Raw genomic sequence first — 15,026 nt, forward strand, 5'->3', positions numbered from 1 at the left:
AGCCCCTTTTAAAGCTATCCAGGTTAGTGGCCATCACCGCCTCCTGTGGCAGCATATTCCAAACACCAATCACACGTTGCGTGAAGAAGTGTTTCCTTTTATTAGTCATAGTCTGTATTTGACTGGTCCAGTACTAGCCATGTGTTCCACTCTGCCCAGGAAGAGAGTGCCGACTATGACCACCTGAAGGCAGCCACCTTACAGTGGTACAATATCTCGCTCGAGACGTACCGAGGGAGGTTTTGTGTGGTACAAGACAGATTGGCCATGGGCTTTCATCACAGGTTTACAGAACCTTGTGTACCGGTGACTCTCAACCATCACGCCAGGTGAGAGGAAGCTTACTGATACGGTCGCGCAGGAACAGCTGCTCCAGGTTGTGCTCTTGTGGGACCGGGAGTCCCAGGAGGATGCTGTGACAGTGCTGGAGAATACTTTGAGGGTCCAAGGTAGTGCTCAAAGGCAACAGGCACACAAAGATGCAAACTGAAGCGTCTTGAGTGGGCCGAGTCCCTTCCATCCCCAGGGCCCACGCAGGCTTACTGGGCAGCATGCAGGGCCTGAGATTGGGCCCCAAATGTAGGTGGCTCCTCGGGATGGGGGTCCCAAAGAACAAGGCCCCAGCCTGGACCAGCAGGAAGAACCAGGGTGTGGAACCCTGCTTCCTTGTGGACAATGGGGACATTTCTGGCAGGAGTGTCCCCTGATGGAGTGGGACCAAGGCTGGGAGGGCACGTTTGCAGCCCTCGGCAGCAAAGACATGCCCCTGGTGGTTACCGTGTGGATTCATGGCCAGCTGTTTGAAACATTGGTGGACCCTGGTAGCTTTTTATCCATGATCCAGTGCCCTCGGTCCCCGATCTCCTACCGGTGGTCCACAAAGCACTTCCACCACCATGCACAGGTGGAAAAAAGGTGGAATGGCAAAGGTGCAGATATCAAAAGAACCTGGCCAGAGTGCGCCAGCTGCCTTACCCGGTGTTTTGGGGCAGGACACCCCATGCCGATCTCAAATGACTCTCTCCATATGCCTTACCCTGAAGATAATGGTCATCTTGCATGTGCCTGGGGTCTGGAAACCCCGGACCCCTGCAGGGGGAGTCTGACGCAGAGTTCAGAGAATAGCCAGCTGAAGTTGGTTCCTTGAGAGGGCCACCCTCTGGGCTCCATCAGTTCCACACGATGCCCTTTGTGCTTCACGAAGCCCTGGCCACTTTTCGGAGCCTTGTCGATCGGATCGTAGATCAATGTCAAGGATTCGCCCTTGTTTATATAGATGACATCATCACCTATAGCTGGATTGGGACTCCCACCTGCACCGTTTGGAGGCTGTACTCTGCACCCTTGCCACCACAGGGCTTCATGCCAATCCGCAGAAGAGCTGAGTTGGATTTTGGGAACTGAAGTATTTGGGCTACATGGTTGGGCAGGGAGCGCTGAGACCTATCCCAGAAAAGGTTGCATCTGCAGAACGGATTCTGGAGCCACGGACCAAAACCCAGTGGCCCTGGTTCTTGGGATTGATCGGCTACTATAGTGAGTGTATTGATCACGGTGCCAGCTGCACCAGCCCTCCGTGAACTGACTCAGAAAAGACCAGCCACAAGGCCTGCTGTGGGCCCCAGTTCAACGTCAGGCCTTTCATGACCTACGGGATGCCCTGGCACAAGCTCCAGACTGGCGGGATCCTGATTTTTGCCTGGCTGTTTGCAGCACAAACTGACGTGCCAGATTCCAGTCTTGGGACAGTCCACTCGCAAAAGACTGAAGGGGAGGAACATCCCATCCTCTTCCAGAGTTGGAAGCTTCAGCCATCCAAGACCCGATTTGCCACTATTGAAGAAGAACTGTGGGCTGCAGAGGCTCTTCAGGGTTACCTCGTCCACAGTTCCTTTCCATTGATCACGCCCCTCTCCAGTGGCTCAGTCGAACAAAGGATCACCCTCCGTGGCTAAAGTGGTGGCATCTCTCTTCACTCCCCCTGAGCTTCATCACGCTCCATCACCAACGTTGACTATGTGTGGAAGGTCTTTGATCAAGCCGACGTGGGTGTCTCTGAAAAGGGGGGGAAATTGCTGGCCCCACAACCCTGCTTGCTCTTCACTGACTTGCCCAGCGGCCTAGATCTGCTTTCCAGTGAAAAGGGGTGGCGACAGGGGAAGATGGGGCAGCTAAGAAGCAGGAGCAGGGAACAAGCTGGCAAATAGGAAAGTGGGCAACCTCAGGGCTGGGATTGGCAAGGGAAGAGCGGGAGGGTGGAGCAACCCCCATAAAGGCGGCAGGGAGGGGCAAGGCCATGGGGGAAGCAGGCAGAGGAGTTTCCATGACAGATTGGTGAATCTCCACATCTGGGACTGGGAGAGTTGGGTGCAAAGCCTTCTCTCTGTCCTATTCTGAGTCCAGCCCTTCTCAGCCCAGCCTGGATCCCAGCGCGGCAGGTGTGGGGCCACCGGGAGAAGCAACTGCCACCCGTCTTGCCTGCCCCTCCCAGGTTCTGCCAGTTCCCTATTTCCCCCTTGCACTTGCAACTTTAACAGACTTGAGTTTTGCCTACTGCACAATACTCCTACTCAGCAGGGTTCACCAACACAACCCAAAAGGTGCTTGAAAGTTTGCACAGGAAACTTGAAAAAAAGAAAGAAAAAGAAAGAAAGAAAATGCTTGAAAGTTCGCACAGAGAACTTAAAAAAAGAAAGAAAGAAAATGTGTGTGTGGGGGGGATCCAAATCCATAATTTCATTTGAGTTACAACACAAAAAGGTGAGTTCAAATGAAATGTTCTCAAAACCTTTGTTAAATAGGTCATGCTTGTCAGCGAGTGATCCCGCCTGCTGATTCCCAGCAAAGGGAACGCGTGTGGCGGGAGGGCTTCCATCGAATGGAATTACTGACAGCCGGGCCTAGAGCAGCAACTACAGAAGACACGTGGACAAAGGCCCTCCTGACAATCACTGCAATTAGCAAATTCATGGGGCTTTGTCAGATAAAAAGTTAAGTTGCCTCAATACAGGAAGCTTTACTGTACCCATTTAAATCCCAACCCCCCTACTGATCACCATAGGAACCGGTGCCTTTTCTACTGACTTACAAATTCCGTGATCCTAAAAGAAGAAGAAGAGTTTGGATTTATACCCTGCTTCTCTCAACTGAAAGGACTCTCAAAGCAGCGTACAAACTCCTCTTCCTCTCCCCAAAACAGATACCTTGTGAGGTAGGTGGGGCTGAGACAGTTTGCAGTTCACTGCGACTGACATAAAAACATAAGAACTAGCCTGCTGGATCAGACCAGAGTCCATCTAGTCCAGCTCTCTGCTACTCGCAGTGGCCCACCAGGTGCCTTTGGGAGCTCACGTGCAGGAGGTGAAAGCAATGGCCTTCTGCTGCTGCTCCTGAGCACCTGGTCTGTTAAGGCATTTGCAATCTGAGATCAAGGAGGATCAAGATTGGTAGCCATAGATCGACTTCTCCTCCATAAATCTGTCCAAGCCCTTTTTAAAGCTATCCAGGTTAGTAGCCATCACCACCTCCTTTCCGATACCTGAAGGGACGCCATGTCAAGGATGGGGCAGATATGTTTTCCGCCATGTTGGATGACAGGACTCAGACTGATAGATATAAACAATAGCACTGGAAGTTTAATTTAAATTTGTGGCACAATTTTGTGGCAGTGTAGTGGGGTGAACACTGGAATAATCTCCCTTGCGAGGGGGTGGATTCTTTGTAATTGGAGGTTTTCACAGATCAATTAGATTTCTACTTGTCAGAGGTATTAATCACACCCAAGGATCCCCAGAAGGCTTCATGTGTAGGAGAGGCAAATCAAACCTGGTTCTCCAGACTGGAGTCCACCTGCCCTTAACCACTACACTCTGCTGCCTCTCACCTTTAGATGTCAGTATGGAAGGGAAATCTAATCAAAGGTGTTTGATTATTAGAGAGCTTCATTTCCTCTTCCTCCTCACATTCACTTTTCCAAGGTTCTGGGGAAGGGCCAGTGTTCGGTGGCAGAACATCTGCTGGACAGGCAGAAGGCCCCAGTTTCAAATCCTGGCATATCCTATTAAAAGGTCTGGGAAACAGATGCTGTGAAACTCCTTAGCCTGAGACTCTGGCAAGCAGCTGCCAGCCCAACTAGAGAAGAAGAAGAGGAAGAGGAAGAGAAGAGTTTGGATGTATATTGCCCCTTTCTCTCCTGTAAGGAAGCTGAAAGGGGTTTACAATCTCCTTTCCCTTCCCCCCTCCCCCCCCCCCAACAACAAGAACCTTGTGAGATGGGTGGGGCTGAGAGAGCTCCAAAAAGCTGTGACTAGCCAAAGGGCACCCAGCTGGCATGTATTGGAGAGCACAAGCTGATCTAGTTCCCCAGATAAGCCTCCACAGCTTGAGTGGCAGAACAGGGAATCAAACCTGGTTCTCCAGGTTGGAGTGCACTTGCTCTTAACCACTACGCTTTAAGAGGATGCTCCAAGAGTGACCTTGTTGGGTCCACAGTCTCCTCAGAGGGCAGCTTCATGGGTTCAATATGTTCCTCAAATACTGTGCCTTCCCCAAGGCTGGTGGGTCCTCATTACACCAAACCGCTGCCACGAAACTGGCTGTCCAAATCTGCCACGCTTCTCGTGGAGGCAGGTGCCTTTCCCATACAGCTCTTACTCCGCGGCTCTTGCACTACATATTCAGGCCTTTGAACAAACAACAATTAGAAGGCTGACTAAAAAAAGCTCCATAGATAATTTGAATTTCGACTGCTAATACCTTTGCTTTTATTACAAGCCACTTCCTGCCGAATTCCATCTCATGCTAAGTACACCAACGTACGAAAATTGCTCGCTGTGACCGTGCATTCATTGCCAGGGCTCCTGTGATCTGAGCAAAGTGCTGGGGAAGGGAGCAGCCGGGCGGGGCCCTCGAGGGACACAGAATGCCCCCTTTCCCATCAAGTACGGCTCCCCCTTGCCCAGTCCGTGTGGCAGACCAAGGACTGCGCCCTGTGCCTGAGTGCTGGGATCCCACAGCTAGCTGCTCCTTGAGCCTGCAAAATGCTCAACAATGGCACGCAAGAAATGGAAATTGGGAGCGCTACTTGGCTCTGATTGCACATCCCAGAGTCCACAGGACTATCTGGAGAGTGCGACAATTACGGCTGATTTTGCAAGGGTCATTTCTCTGAAAGGCCGGCCTGGAATCAAAAGCCGTTGTAATCTGGACATCGGGGAGCGGAGAAGTGGACATCAGGCTCTTTTGTGGCTTTGTACGCTGCGACTGCCAGACGAGGGGGCACCAGTTCAGTGCCCCTGCACCACAGGGGGAAAGAACAGCACTGAGCTCTCAAATCACCTTGCCCGGGCAGGAGGAGGAAGTCTGCAAGTCCTAGGAGAGTCACCCCTCCAACACTGTTTTAAGCAGTACACAAATCCTGCAGAAATCAGTTCACACCCATATTAACACTGCAAGGCTGTGCACCTGTGGTGTACCCCTCCCGCTACCCCAATTACTGACCAAGGAGTAGGAGCCAAGGGTTTTTCCCCTAAAGGACTCGATGAAATGAACAGGAACCAGGTGAGAAGCCCTCTAAGCCCCGGTGTGGTTCTGATGGCTGGAGCAGAGGCTGTGGCTGTTCTGATGGGCTGGATCTGCCTTGCCTGAGTTCCCGCTTGCAGGGCAGTTGGCCCCTCTCCTGACAAACAACCAGACGGCCTTGCAAAATGGCACGCAGCCGTGTGATCTCTTCCACGTTGATCTTTCCTTTTTTCATCCGCCTGTTTGCGCATGTGGTTAAGCTTTTTTGATCAGACCTAACAAAGGTGCTAATGTATTATTAAAGCTAATGGAGCTCTACAGGAAATGTTAATGGACATTAAGTTTGCATAAATGAATTACACATTAGCACAGTAGCAAGACAGAGACAATCTGCCAATTTAGGCAGTAACGGGTGGCTTTTTTTTTGTTTTTCCCATTATAGGGACATTACTTCCCCAATACTTTCGGCGATATGAAAATTGTAAGCAGAATGCTCGTAATAGGAAACAACATAATGAAGGAGAAGAAATAAATCAACACAGGGTCTTGCTTGTGTGAGGTTGAGCTGCACATGCAAACAGCATTCTTCACCCAACATCAGCTCCTTGGCAAGAAAGGAAGAGAGCTTGGAGAGTGCTGATCTCCAGCCAGCGTGGTGTAGTGGTTAAGAGCAGGGGGACTCTAATCTGGAGAACCAGGTTTGACTCTCTACTCCTACACATGAAGCAGATCATTAAGGAGACAGTCTGTAAGAACGTGAAGGGAATAATGTGATCACTGAAAATCGACATGGGTTTCTCAAAGACAAGTCATGCCAGACTAATCTTATCTCTCTTTTTTTGATAGCGTGACAAACTTGGTAGTGGTGGAGTCTCCTTCTTTAGAGGTTTTTAAACAGAGGCTGGATGATCATATGTCGGGAGTGCTTTGATTGTGTGTTCCTGCATGGCAGGGGGTTGGACTAGATGGCCCTTTGGGTCTCTTCCAACTCTATGATTCTATGACTACATCTAAAATAGAAACATGTGCATGCTGTTCAGCAGCATGGAGTTCTCTCTGCCTTCCCACCAAGGTAGGATGTGGCGTGCTTTAGCACAAGAAGACTCAAAAGCCAAACTGCGAATTTGCATCCTAGAGCACACCTTACAATAATACATTTTTTCTACACTGTGTCGACATTCTGTCTCCTGTCTAAAATCATACGCTGGTTTCTGATCTCTGTAATCCTAGGCCTGGTGCATTTCTTATTTGATGCCTTGTCTTATTGACTGACACTCTGTAATCCACCTTCAGTCTCTGTGAGAAAGACATACAACAAATGTAACAAACAAACGAAATAACCAAACCAGCGTCCAAAGGCTCCTTGGTGTCCCATCCTGCAGTATCCCAGGGGGGAGATTCTAACTCTCCAAATACCCTTCTCCAGTTTGCAGCACCCCAGTCTGGTGTTTTGATCAGGGCAAACTATGCTTACCAAAGACTATGAAGGCAAGAGAGCAATCTGTGTGGGTGTGGGTGTGTGTGGGTGTGTGTAGAAGCCCCCAACCTCAGATGCTCCATCACACCTCCCTTTGTTTCAGCAAACAACAAACGTTAAAGAACTCAGTTTGTTTCCATATTGACATTGCATGGCTTCGTCAACACTTCTGGAAGGTGCTAAGCTGGGGAAGATCAAGGCTGCAGTAAAAAAGGCCAAAACAGTTGCAACGCAGGCAGGAAACGCCTTCCAACACTCCATCCTTTACATTCACTTGATAATGAACTGTGGCCTTTTTACTTCGGCAGCTCCACACCGTCTCTGGTACTCACACATGACGTCTAGGTAGCGCTTGGTCTGCAGGTCTTTGACTGCAGGATGGTCCACCTCACAGACGACAGGAACCCCGTCATCCTCCCGCTTGACTGTCAAGGAAATCTGGCTGGTCACTGTGTACATGTCTGACCACTGCTCCACTTCTGACTTCCCGTCTGGAGAAAGAAGAAGGGCAGGTGGGGAGAAGGCAGCAGGCCAGGTCAGGCGCAGAGCAATCGACCCAAATCCTCTCCACCCACAGGAGGCTGTTCTGACATTGCTAACCCCAGCTACTGTCATACTCGTATTATAATTCCCACTCAGTAGCTTCCCCTACTCGCTGTTTTCCTTTGTAGGTTCTGAAATCTGACTGTGCCTTCACCAGCCTATGCACGGTGCCCAATGCTACTCCCTCGGCAACACTGGGCCTCTAAGCATCTTATGCTCTTCCCCTCCTTGTGTTTGAAAAAGACCATGTTGCTCCTACACAGCCCTCGTAGGTGGGCAGGTGTGTTGGGCTGCAGTAGATTCAAGTCCAGGAGCAGGTCAGAGACTGACAAAACTCTCAAGGTGTAAGCTTTAAACGAAGGGAACTTTGACTCTCGAAATTTGACACCTTGAAATTGTTGTGGTCTGGAAGGTGCTACTGGACTCAAATCTAGCTGTACCCTGCAGGCCGGTAGCCCACAAACAGTGGTACTATCCCCCCCACGCCACCCACATATATCCTACTTTTATAATTTGTGGTACATTGACAACCTGAAAAACAAAACCAACAATCCATTTGCAAAAGAATCATCTGTTAAATCCTCAACCTCCATAGGCCAAGTGGCTGGTGGATAATCCGGGTCCAGTGCAGAGAACGTATAATGAACCATGCAGAGAAGTTGGGTGAGAAAGCAAAGCCAACTGCTCTGCCAGGGTGCGGTGCTAGCAAACGGGGGTGGGGGGGTGGGGGTGGGAAGGAAACCGGAGACCATTTAACCTCTGGCTGGCGGCTGAATGCAGAGGGAGACGCTGCCCCGACGGCCCTCAGCAGCAAGGAGGATTAGGAATTCCAGGATGCCGTCCAAACACTCCAGTCAATGGAGCTCAAAATCCTCCACCCACTTCCTCGGATGCCATTGCCAAAAGCCATCATCAATAATTAAGAGGGAAACTGACTCCATGGATTTGCATAATTAAAAGCAGTGATTAAAATATTTAAACGGTGGTACCACTGCAGACCTGGCAAAATACCGCACAGTGGGCCAAAGCAGAAGTGAGCTGCTGATGGGCGGGAGATGGAAAGGGGGGGACGGTTCAATTCAGGTTGGAAAGCAGCAGATCTGGTCTGGAGGGAGTCTGCTGCGGAGTCTGAACTGGAGCGGGTCGAGGGCAACCAGCAGCCACTGACTGAGTTGCTCCAACCTGTTACAAGCGAAGACAGATTCCCAAACACCGCCCATGGACTGCCGTGATAGACCAGCCCCACACCCCCCCACCCCCAAACATGAAAACAGGACCTTGGAAACCAAGATGGGCAGATTTCTTGCCATGTATTTCAAGAGGAAGCTGCGGCCATTCCATAGAGGCAATGCGGGGGCCCTCACTTGCTTTATCATGGAAGAAAGCTATTAATACTCAGTGGGAACACGTATTGGGTAAATCTGAACTGGAAAAGGCGCCTTTTAACTGTAGCTGAAAATCATGATCCCCAAAAAACCCTCCCTCCCCAAAAAATCCAGTTTTTCTCAGGATCATTTTGGGATCCCCAGCTGTAGCACAGAAATAAAATTTCCTATTAAAAGGGAAAAAATGGTTCAGTTTGTGCCAGGTTTCAGATAAATTTAAACTTCAATTCCTCCCCTCTTTGTCTCCATTAAAGGCAGGGTCAGGAGTGGGGGCTGTTTTTTATGGGAGAGACACCAGATTTGCAGCATAGTAGCTGATGGCTCTCCTTAGAAGATCTTCCAAGTTCAGTAAAGACTTGGACAGGGGGACCTTAATTGGCCCCCAGATGGAGGATGTTTGGGAGCCAATAAAATTGAACTCCTGGACTCAATCTTTACCAAATTCAGAGGTTCTTCTAAGGAGAGTCACCAGAAGTCATCCAGCAAATTTGGAAACATTCTCCATAAAGCAGAAAGGAGCCGATTTTGATTCCAGAACAAAACCAGAAAATAACCCATACTATTGAAATCTTGTGTACCCGAATCTGAAAAAACAACAACTCTTTTTATCAGGAAATAAAATGTTCCCTCCATAGAGTTCTGGTTTTATCCCCAAATGTTTTATTTGCAGCCTCAAAACATCGAAAATGAATTTCCATTTTAAAACCATTATCTAGTTGAAATGTTTTGGAAACGTCTGCAGTTCCTGCGCGATCTCTTTACTACATTTCCCATGCTTCTTGGCTTTCCTTCAACTTTTTCCTTGGCGCCAGTTTCTCACCTCACTCTTCATTCCCCCTCACCTTTTCATTTATTCATTTCTGTTTGTTTTTTAATTGGGGGGACAATCTTGAAGGCATCAATTATAGAAGGAACAGAGAATCGAAGCAAAGAACTTTGAGGAACTGAGGCAGCAATTCAACACAGAACTCCAAAAAAGGGTGGGGGGGGTTCACAAAATGGCATCCAAGAATCATTCCGAGGGGATGAGTGCGGACATATAGCATGGTAAAGGGGGGGGGGGGGCTGAAAATGTTTTAGAAACATTTTCAGTGATTTTCTGGGAAAGGCCAGTAAGAGCTGAATGATTTGGGACGAGGATTTCTGAAGGGCCACCTGCTTCCACATGCAGCTGACTGATCCTGTGGTAACTGGGGACAGGGCCTTACGGGGGTGGCACCCCGTCTGCAGAATTACCCTCTCCAGACACGAACGCAGGGCCAATTTTGTGCTCAGGAGCTTAAAGCGATTTTACTCTGTGGCTTATTTGGCTACTGCCTCCACCGATCGTTCAAGCTTCATTAGGATTATGACATTTCCGCTTTTGTTTTGACAGCTAAAAGCTGACGCAGCGGTTTTGCGCAGAGGTAGGAGAGAAGCATTTTAAACACAAACAATTCTATCAGCAAAGCATCTCAAGAAACCACAGCCACACCATGAAGCGGACGGAGGAGGAGGGGGCTACCGGTTAGCTCCGTGCTGCCTTTGTACCACTTGATTGTCGTGGCGGGTCTGCTCGCCATGGCCGTGCAGTTCAGCTCAATCTCTTCCCCTTCCACCGCTGTGTCCTTCTGGATATCAATCACCAAGTTACGTGGCGGGACTGAAAAAAAGCATTAAAAAAAAGTCTCAGGTGTTATGGTGCCTGGTAATAACTCTAGGAGAAGAACTGCGGCAAGGAAAAGGTCTTGCTAGCTAAAGAGTTGACCTGGTTATATGCCCCTCCCTTGCCATGAACACCTGAAGCTTCCAAGAAGGAGGAGGAGGAGGAGGAGGAGGAGGAGGAGGAGGAGGAGGAGGAGGTGGTGGTGGTGGAAGAGTAGTTTGGATTTCTATCAGCAAAGCATCTCAAGAAACCACAGTCACACCATGAGTCTCTCCTGTAAGGAGACTCAAGGTGGCTGACAAGCTCCTTTCCCTTCCTCTCCTTACAACAGACACCTTGTGAGGCAGGTGGGGCTGAGAGAATTCTGAGAGAACTGTGACTAGCCCAAGGTCACCCAACAGGAATGCAGGAGTGCGGGAACACACCTGGTTTACCAGATAAGCCTCTGCCACTCAGGTGGAGGAGTGGGGAATCAAACCCAGTTCTCCAGATTAGAATCCACCTGCTCTTAACCATTACACCACGCTGACTCTCAATGCTGAATAGGTCGTCAGCCCATAAAGGTCAGTATTGTCTGCTCAGACTGGCAGCGGCTCTCCAGGGTCTTCGGCGGAGGCCTTCCACGTCACCTCCTGTCTGGTCCTTCTAACTGGAGATGCCAGGGATCAAACCTGCGATTTTCTGCATGCCAAGCAGAGGCATAATTGAGCCACATGGGAAACGCGGCCCATCCGCGAGGAATTGTAAGTCAACTGCAGGTTTCAACCTGGACCCTGCCCTTCCCCTCATTTGGATCTGAAATCATCTCTCAAAACCCATTCACAAACCTCAGAATTAGAAGAAGAGAGAGGGAGATATTCAGGAGGTCAGCCCAAGGGGAAAAGATGGCCAGCCTCTCAGTTTTAACTGGTTTTGCATTTCCTGAGGAAATAAAACTGAGTAAATTGTGGAGGGATGTTCGACACAAAGGACAGAGCCTTTGAGTCAGACAGCAATTACTGTGGTTTTCCTCACTTCCTGGTGTGCATTTGGTGGCACGGCTCTCTTGCTTTTGTGAGACCCAAAGCCGGGGGTGGGGGGGGCACTGATAAATGAAAATAACCCAGTCGCGTCTGGACAGTGGGGACGGAGTCTGAGGCGTAGATCCAGGATCACAAAGCCCATGGGGGGGGGGGGCAGCTGCAACCATCCCTCCATTCTGTTCTCCTCTTCCGAGCCCCCACCCAAAAAGGACTGCACATTTCCTCTTTTATACTCCGTTATCAGAGTGCTAGCAGATGTCTGGTGCTATCGCACTTCACACGAATCTTTAAATATTTAAACTGGTATTTTCAAAAATGGGACCTTTTTCTTGCTTTGATTGTTCCAATGGAGCAGTCGGGTGACTCAAGTACGAATAACATCAGCCGATGAACAAATGCGTGCAAAATGTATCATGTACATGATCAAGGAAAGCAGGTGCCACATTTCACATTGTGGTGCGAATGAGATCAACCTCACCCATCCTCAGACTGTCTGCGCATCCGCGCCCCTATAGGCACATGGAAGTGTGCGGGGGGGCAGAAGGCAGGCACTAAATTAGATAGACCGGCAATGGTTCCTGGGGCACAGAAGCCCCCCATCAAAGGCAGCCGTGCCCGTTCTCCCCAATGGGTTCTAAGCATCTTTACTCAAGAGAGGAAAGAAGAAGAAGAAGAAGAAGAGTTTGGATTTATATCCCCCCTTTCTCTCCTGCAGGAGACTCAAAGGGGCTGACAATCTCCTTGCCCTTCCCCCCTCACAACAAACACCCTGTGAGGTAGGTGGGGCTGAGAGAGCTCCGAGAAGCTGCGACTAGCCCAAGGTCACCCAGCTGGCGTGTGTGGGAGTGCACAGGCTAATCTGAATTCCCCAGATAAGCCTCCACAGCTCAGGCGGCAGAGCTGGGAATCAAACCCGGTTCCTCCAGATTAGATACACGAGCTCTTAACCTCCTACGCCACTGCTGCTCCTTTCGTATGACTTCTCCCTGCAGCAGTACCCAAATGGCCAAGACTTCCTGATAAGTGTGTCTGTGTGTGTGTGTGTGGGGGGGGGGGAGCAACATGACACCCTCTGAAATACTTCTTCCTAAACCTACACATTCCCTATTAAACTAAATATCTCAATTAAGGCAGCAGAGGAAAAAAAGTGTCACACTCAGAAGCTCTAAGAAATAATTCTCAAAAGGTGAAAGTAGTCTTTAAAATTCATGCTAAGGCTAATTTTAAACACTTTCTCCCCAAAAATATTAACATGTTGGGATAGAACGGAATCTCATTAAATTTTGGGAGGGGGAAGGAGGGCAGAATCCGTGCCGACAGTCAGGAACGGCACTTGGGAAAGCCGCACGCAGCGATTCAAGCATTCTTGCCACCAGACTAACTCAAGAGCATGGACTGCGACGACGGTTTTATCTGTTTGTATCGGGCAGCCATGCCAATCTTGCCACTGGGTCTGTTCTGCAATATTTGAACTTATATATGATGATGAAGAAGAAGAAGAAGAAGAAGAAGAAGAAGAGGAGGAGGAAGAGGAGGAGGAAGAGGAGGAGGAGGAGGAGGAGGAGGAGGAGGAGGAGGAGCAGCAGCAGCAGCAGTTTGGATTTATATCCCCCCTTTCTCTCCTGCAGGAGACTCAAAGGGGCTGACAATCTCCTTGCCCTTCCCACCTCACAACAAACACCCTGTGAGGTGGGTGGGGCTGAGAGAGCTCCGAAGAACTGTGACTAGCCCAAGGTCACCCAGCTGGCGTGTGTGGGAGTGCACAGGCTAATCTGAATTCCCCAGATAAGCCTCCACAACTCAAGCAGTAGTGCTGGGAATCAAACCTGGTTCCTCCAGATCAGAGTGCACCTGCTCTCAGCCACTACGCCACTGCTGCGTATAAGTTAGTGGATGACACAGGCAGAAAACCCTCGGGGGCTGCATGGAAGAAGAAGAAGAGTTTGGATTTATACCCCACTTTTCTCTGCCTGTGAGGAGTCTCAAAGCGGCTTGCAAATGCCTTCCTTTCCCCTCCCCACAACAGATACCTTGTGAGGTAGGTGGGGCTGAGGGAGTTCTGAGACAACTGTGACTGGTCCAAGATCCCTGTATAACGTCATCTCAAAACGTCTAAGATCAACTGAAGAGTTCAAAATAAAGCAACGAGGACGGCCTAGGGAGGCTGCATACCCAAATATGCAAACCCAAAGTGATAAACGTTTTTAGCATGCATAACATAATTTGGTAGACATTTGGCTTCCTAGAGGAAAGCTTTACTTGGCTGATGCTCTGCTTTCTCAGTACCCCAGTTTCATAGGGAAAGAAAGAGAACGTGGTGTAATAGTTCAAGAGTCAGACTAGGATCCGAAAGAACCAGATTGGAATCTCCACTCTGCCTCAGAAGCTTGCTGGGTGACCTTGGGCAAGTCACACCCACCTCACAGGGTTGTTGTTGTGACAATAAAGTGAAGGAAGAGAGAACAAGGCATGCCATCCTGGGTCCTGACTGAGGAGAAAGGTGAGGTAGGAATTAAAATAAAACAAATGAAACAAACAAAACCCAATTTCAGAGATGGAAGGCAAATGGCCCACGGCTTCAAATATAGGCTGCACAAAAGGTCACAGTATGGTTTTCTAGGTCCCCATCCAAAGAAGGCCTAAATGGAAATTTTCCTCATAGAGGACATCAATGAGAAAGCAAGGGATGGAGCTTGGTACCTATGTGTGCATTGGGGTGTGTGTGTGTGTGTGTGTGTGTGAATACTTCTTTGGGGGTGAACCGTGTGTTAACGTATTTTTAGGGTACAGAAACACACATCCAGCAGCTTCTGAACAAGGACTCTGGTGAGAAATGGCCTCCAGCAAGAGGAATCAGGTCCAGGCCCTTTGCTGAAGGAAGGATGGCTGCAACCCGGTTTCTGAAACTGCCCTTCCATCTCTTTGCCAAACAGACACAAACCACAGACGCCTGGAGACTGCCCTTACCAAGCACCGTAATCGTCATGAAAATTTCCTGGGGGGGATCCGTGTAGAGTTGACAAAAGTATCTTCCTTCATCCGAAATAGAGACATTTGTCAGTGACACTCTGAGTTCGCTGCTGGAGAAATTCACCAGCTGAAACCTGCTGTCCTTCAAAGCTGCGGAACAAAGAGATGATGAGGGACTGCGTCACCCACAAAGCGAACAGAAATTCCTCCCCTGAAAATGCAGAACCAGGAGATGAGGCCATCTCTGAGAAGTGACTCATGGCATTCCTTTTGCATCCTGGCATTCTAGCTCGGGGTCCCCAACCTTTTTGGGCCTGTGGACAGCTGTGGAATTCTGACACTGTGTGATGAGCACAACCACAAAATGGCTGCAACAGGAGGCAGGGTTAATCACAAAATGGCTGCCACAGGAGGCAGCCAGCCACAAAATGGTTGCACAAAATGGCTGCCACAGGAGGCATAGC

The 15,026-nt window shown here is 49.5% G+C and overlaps 1 protein-coding gene across 13 annotated transcripts in view; it reads right to left on the reverse strand.

Annotated features, from left to right (window-relative positions):
- CADM1 (cell adhesion molecule 1) overlaps window positions 1–15,026 on the reverse strand; it is a 318,560-nt gene that overhangs the window by 60,586 nt on the left and 242,948 nt on the right. For 7 of the 13 annotated variants that reach the window (XM_048512900.1, XM_048512897.1, XM_048512892.1 and 4 more), the window contains exons 3-5: window positions 14,560–14,712; window positions 10,400–10,567; window positions 7,330–7,488 (exon numbers count right to left, since the gene is read on the reverse strand). In XM_048512900.1, coding sequence (XP_048368857.1) covers window positions 7,330–7,488; window positions 10,400–10,567; window positions 14,560–14,712 — 480 coding nt within the window. The remainder of the gene's footprint in view (window positions 1–7,329; window positions 7,489–10,399; window positions 10,568–14,559; window positions 14,713–15,026) is intronic. The other 6 variants (XM_048512899.1, XM_048512895.1, XM_048512901.1 and 3 more) reach the window with 1 other exon arrangement.

Source organism: Sphaerodactylus townsendi, linkage group LG12 (assembly GCF_021028975.2).
Source record: "Sphaerodactylus townsendi isolate TG3544 linkage group LG12, MPM_Stown_v2.3, whole genome shotgun sequence".
Lineage (NCBI taxonomy): Eukaryota > Metazoa > Chordata > Lepidosauria > Squamata > Sphaerodactylidae > Sphaerodactylus > Sphaerodactylus townsendi.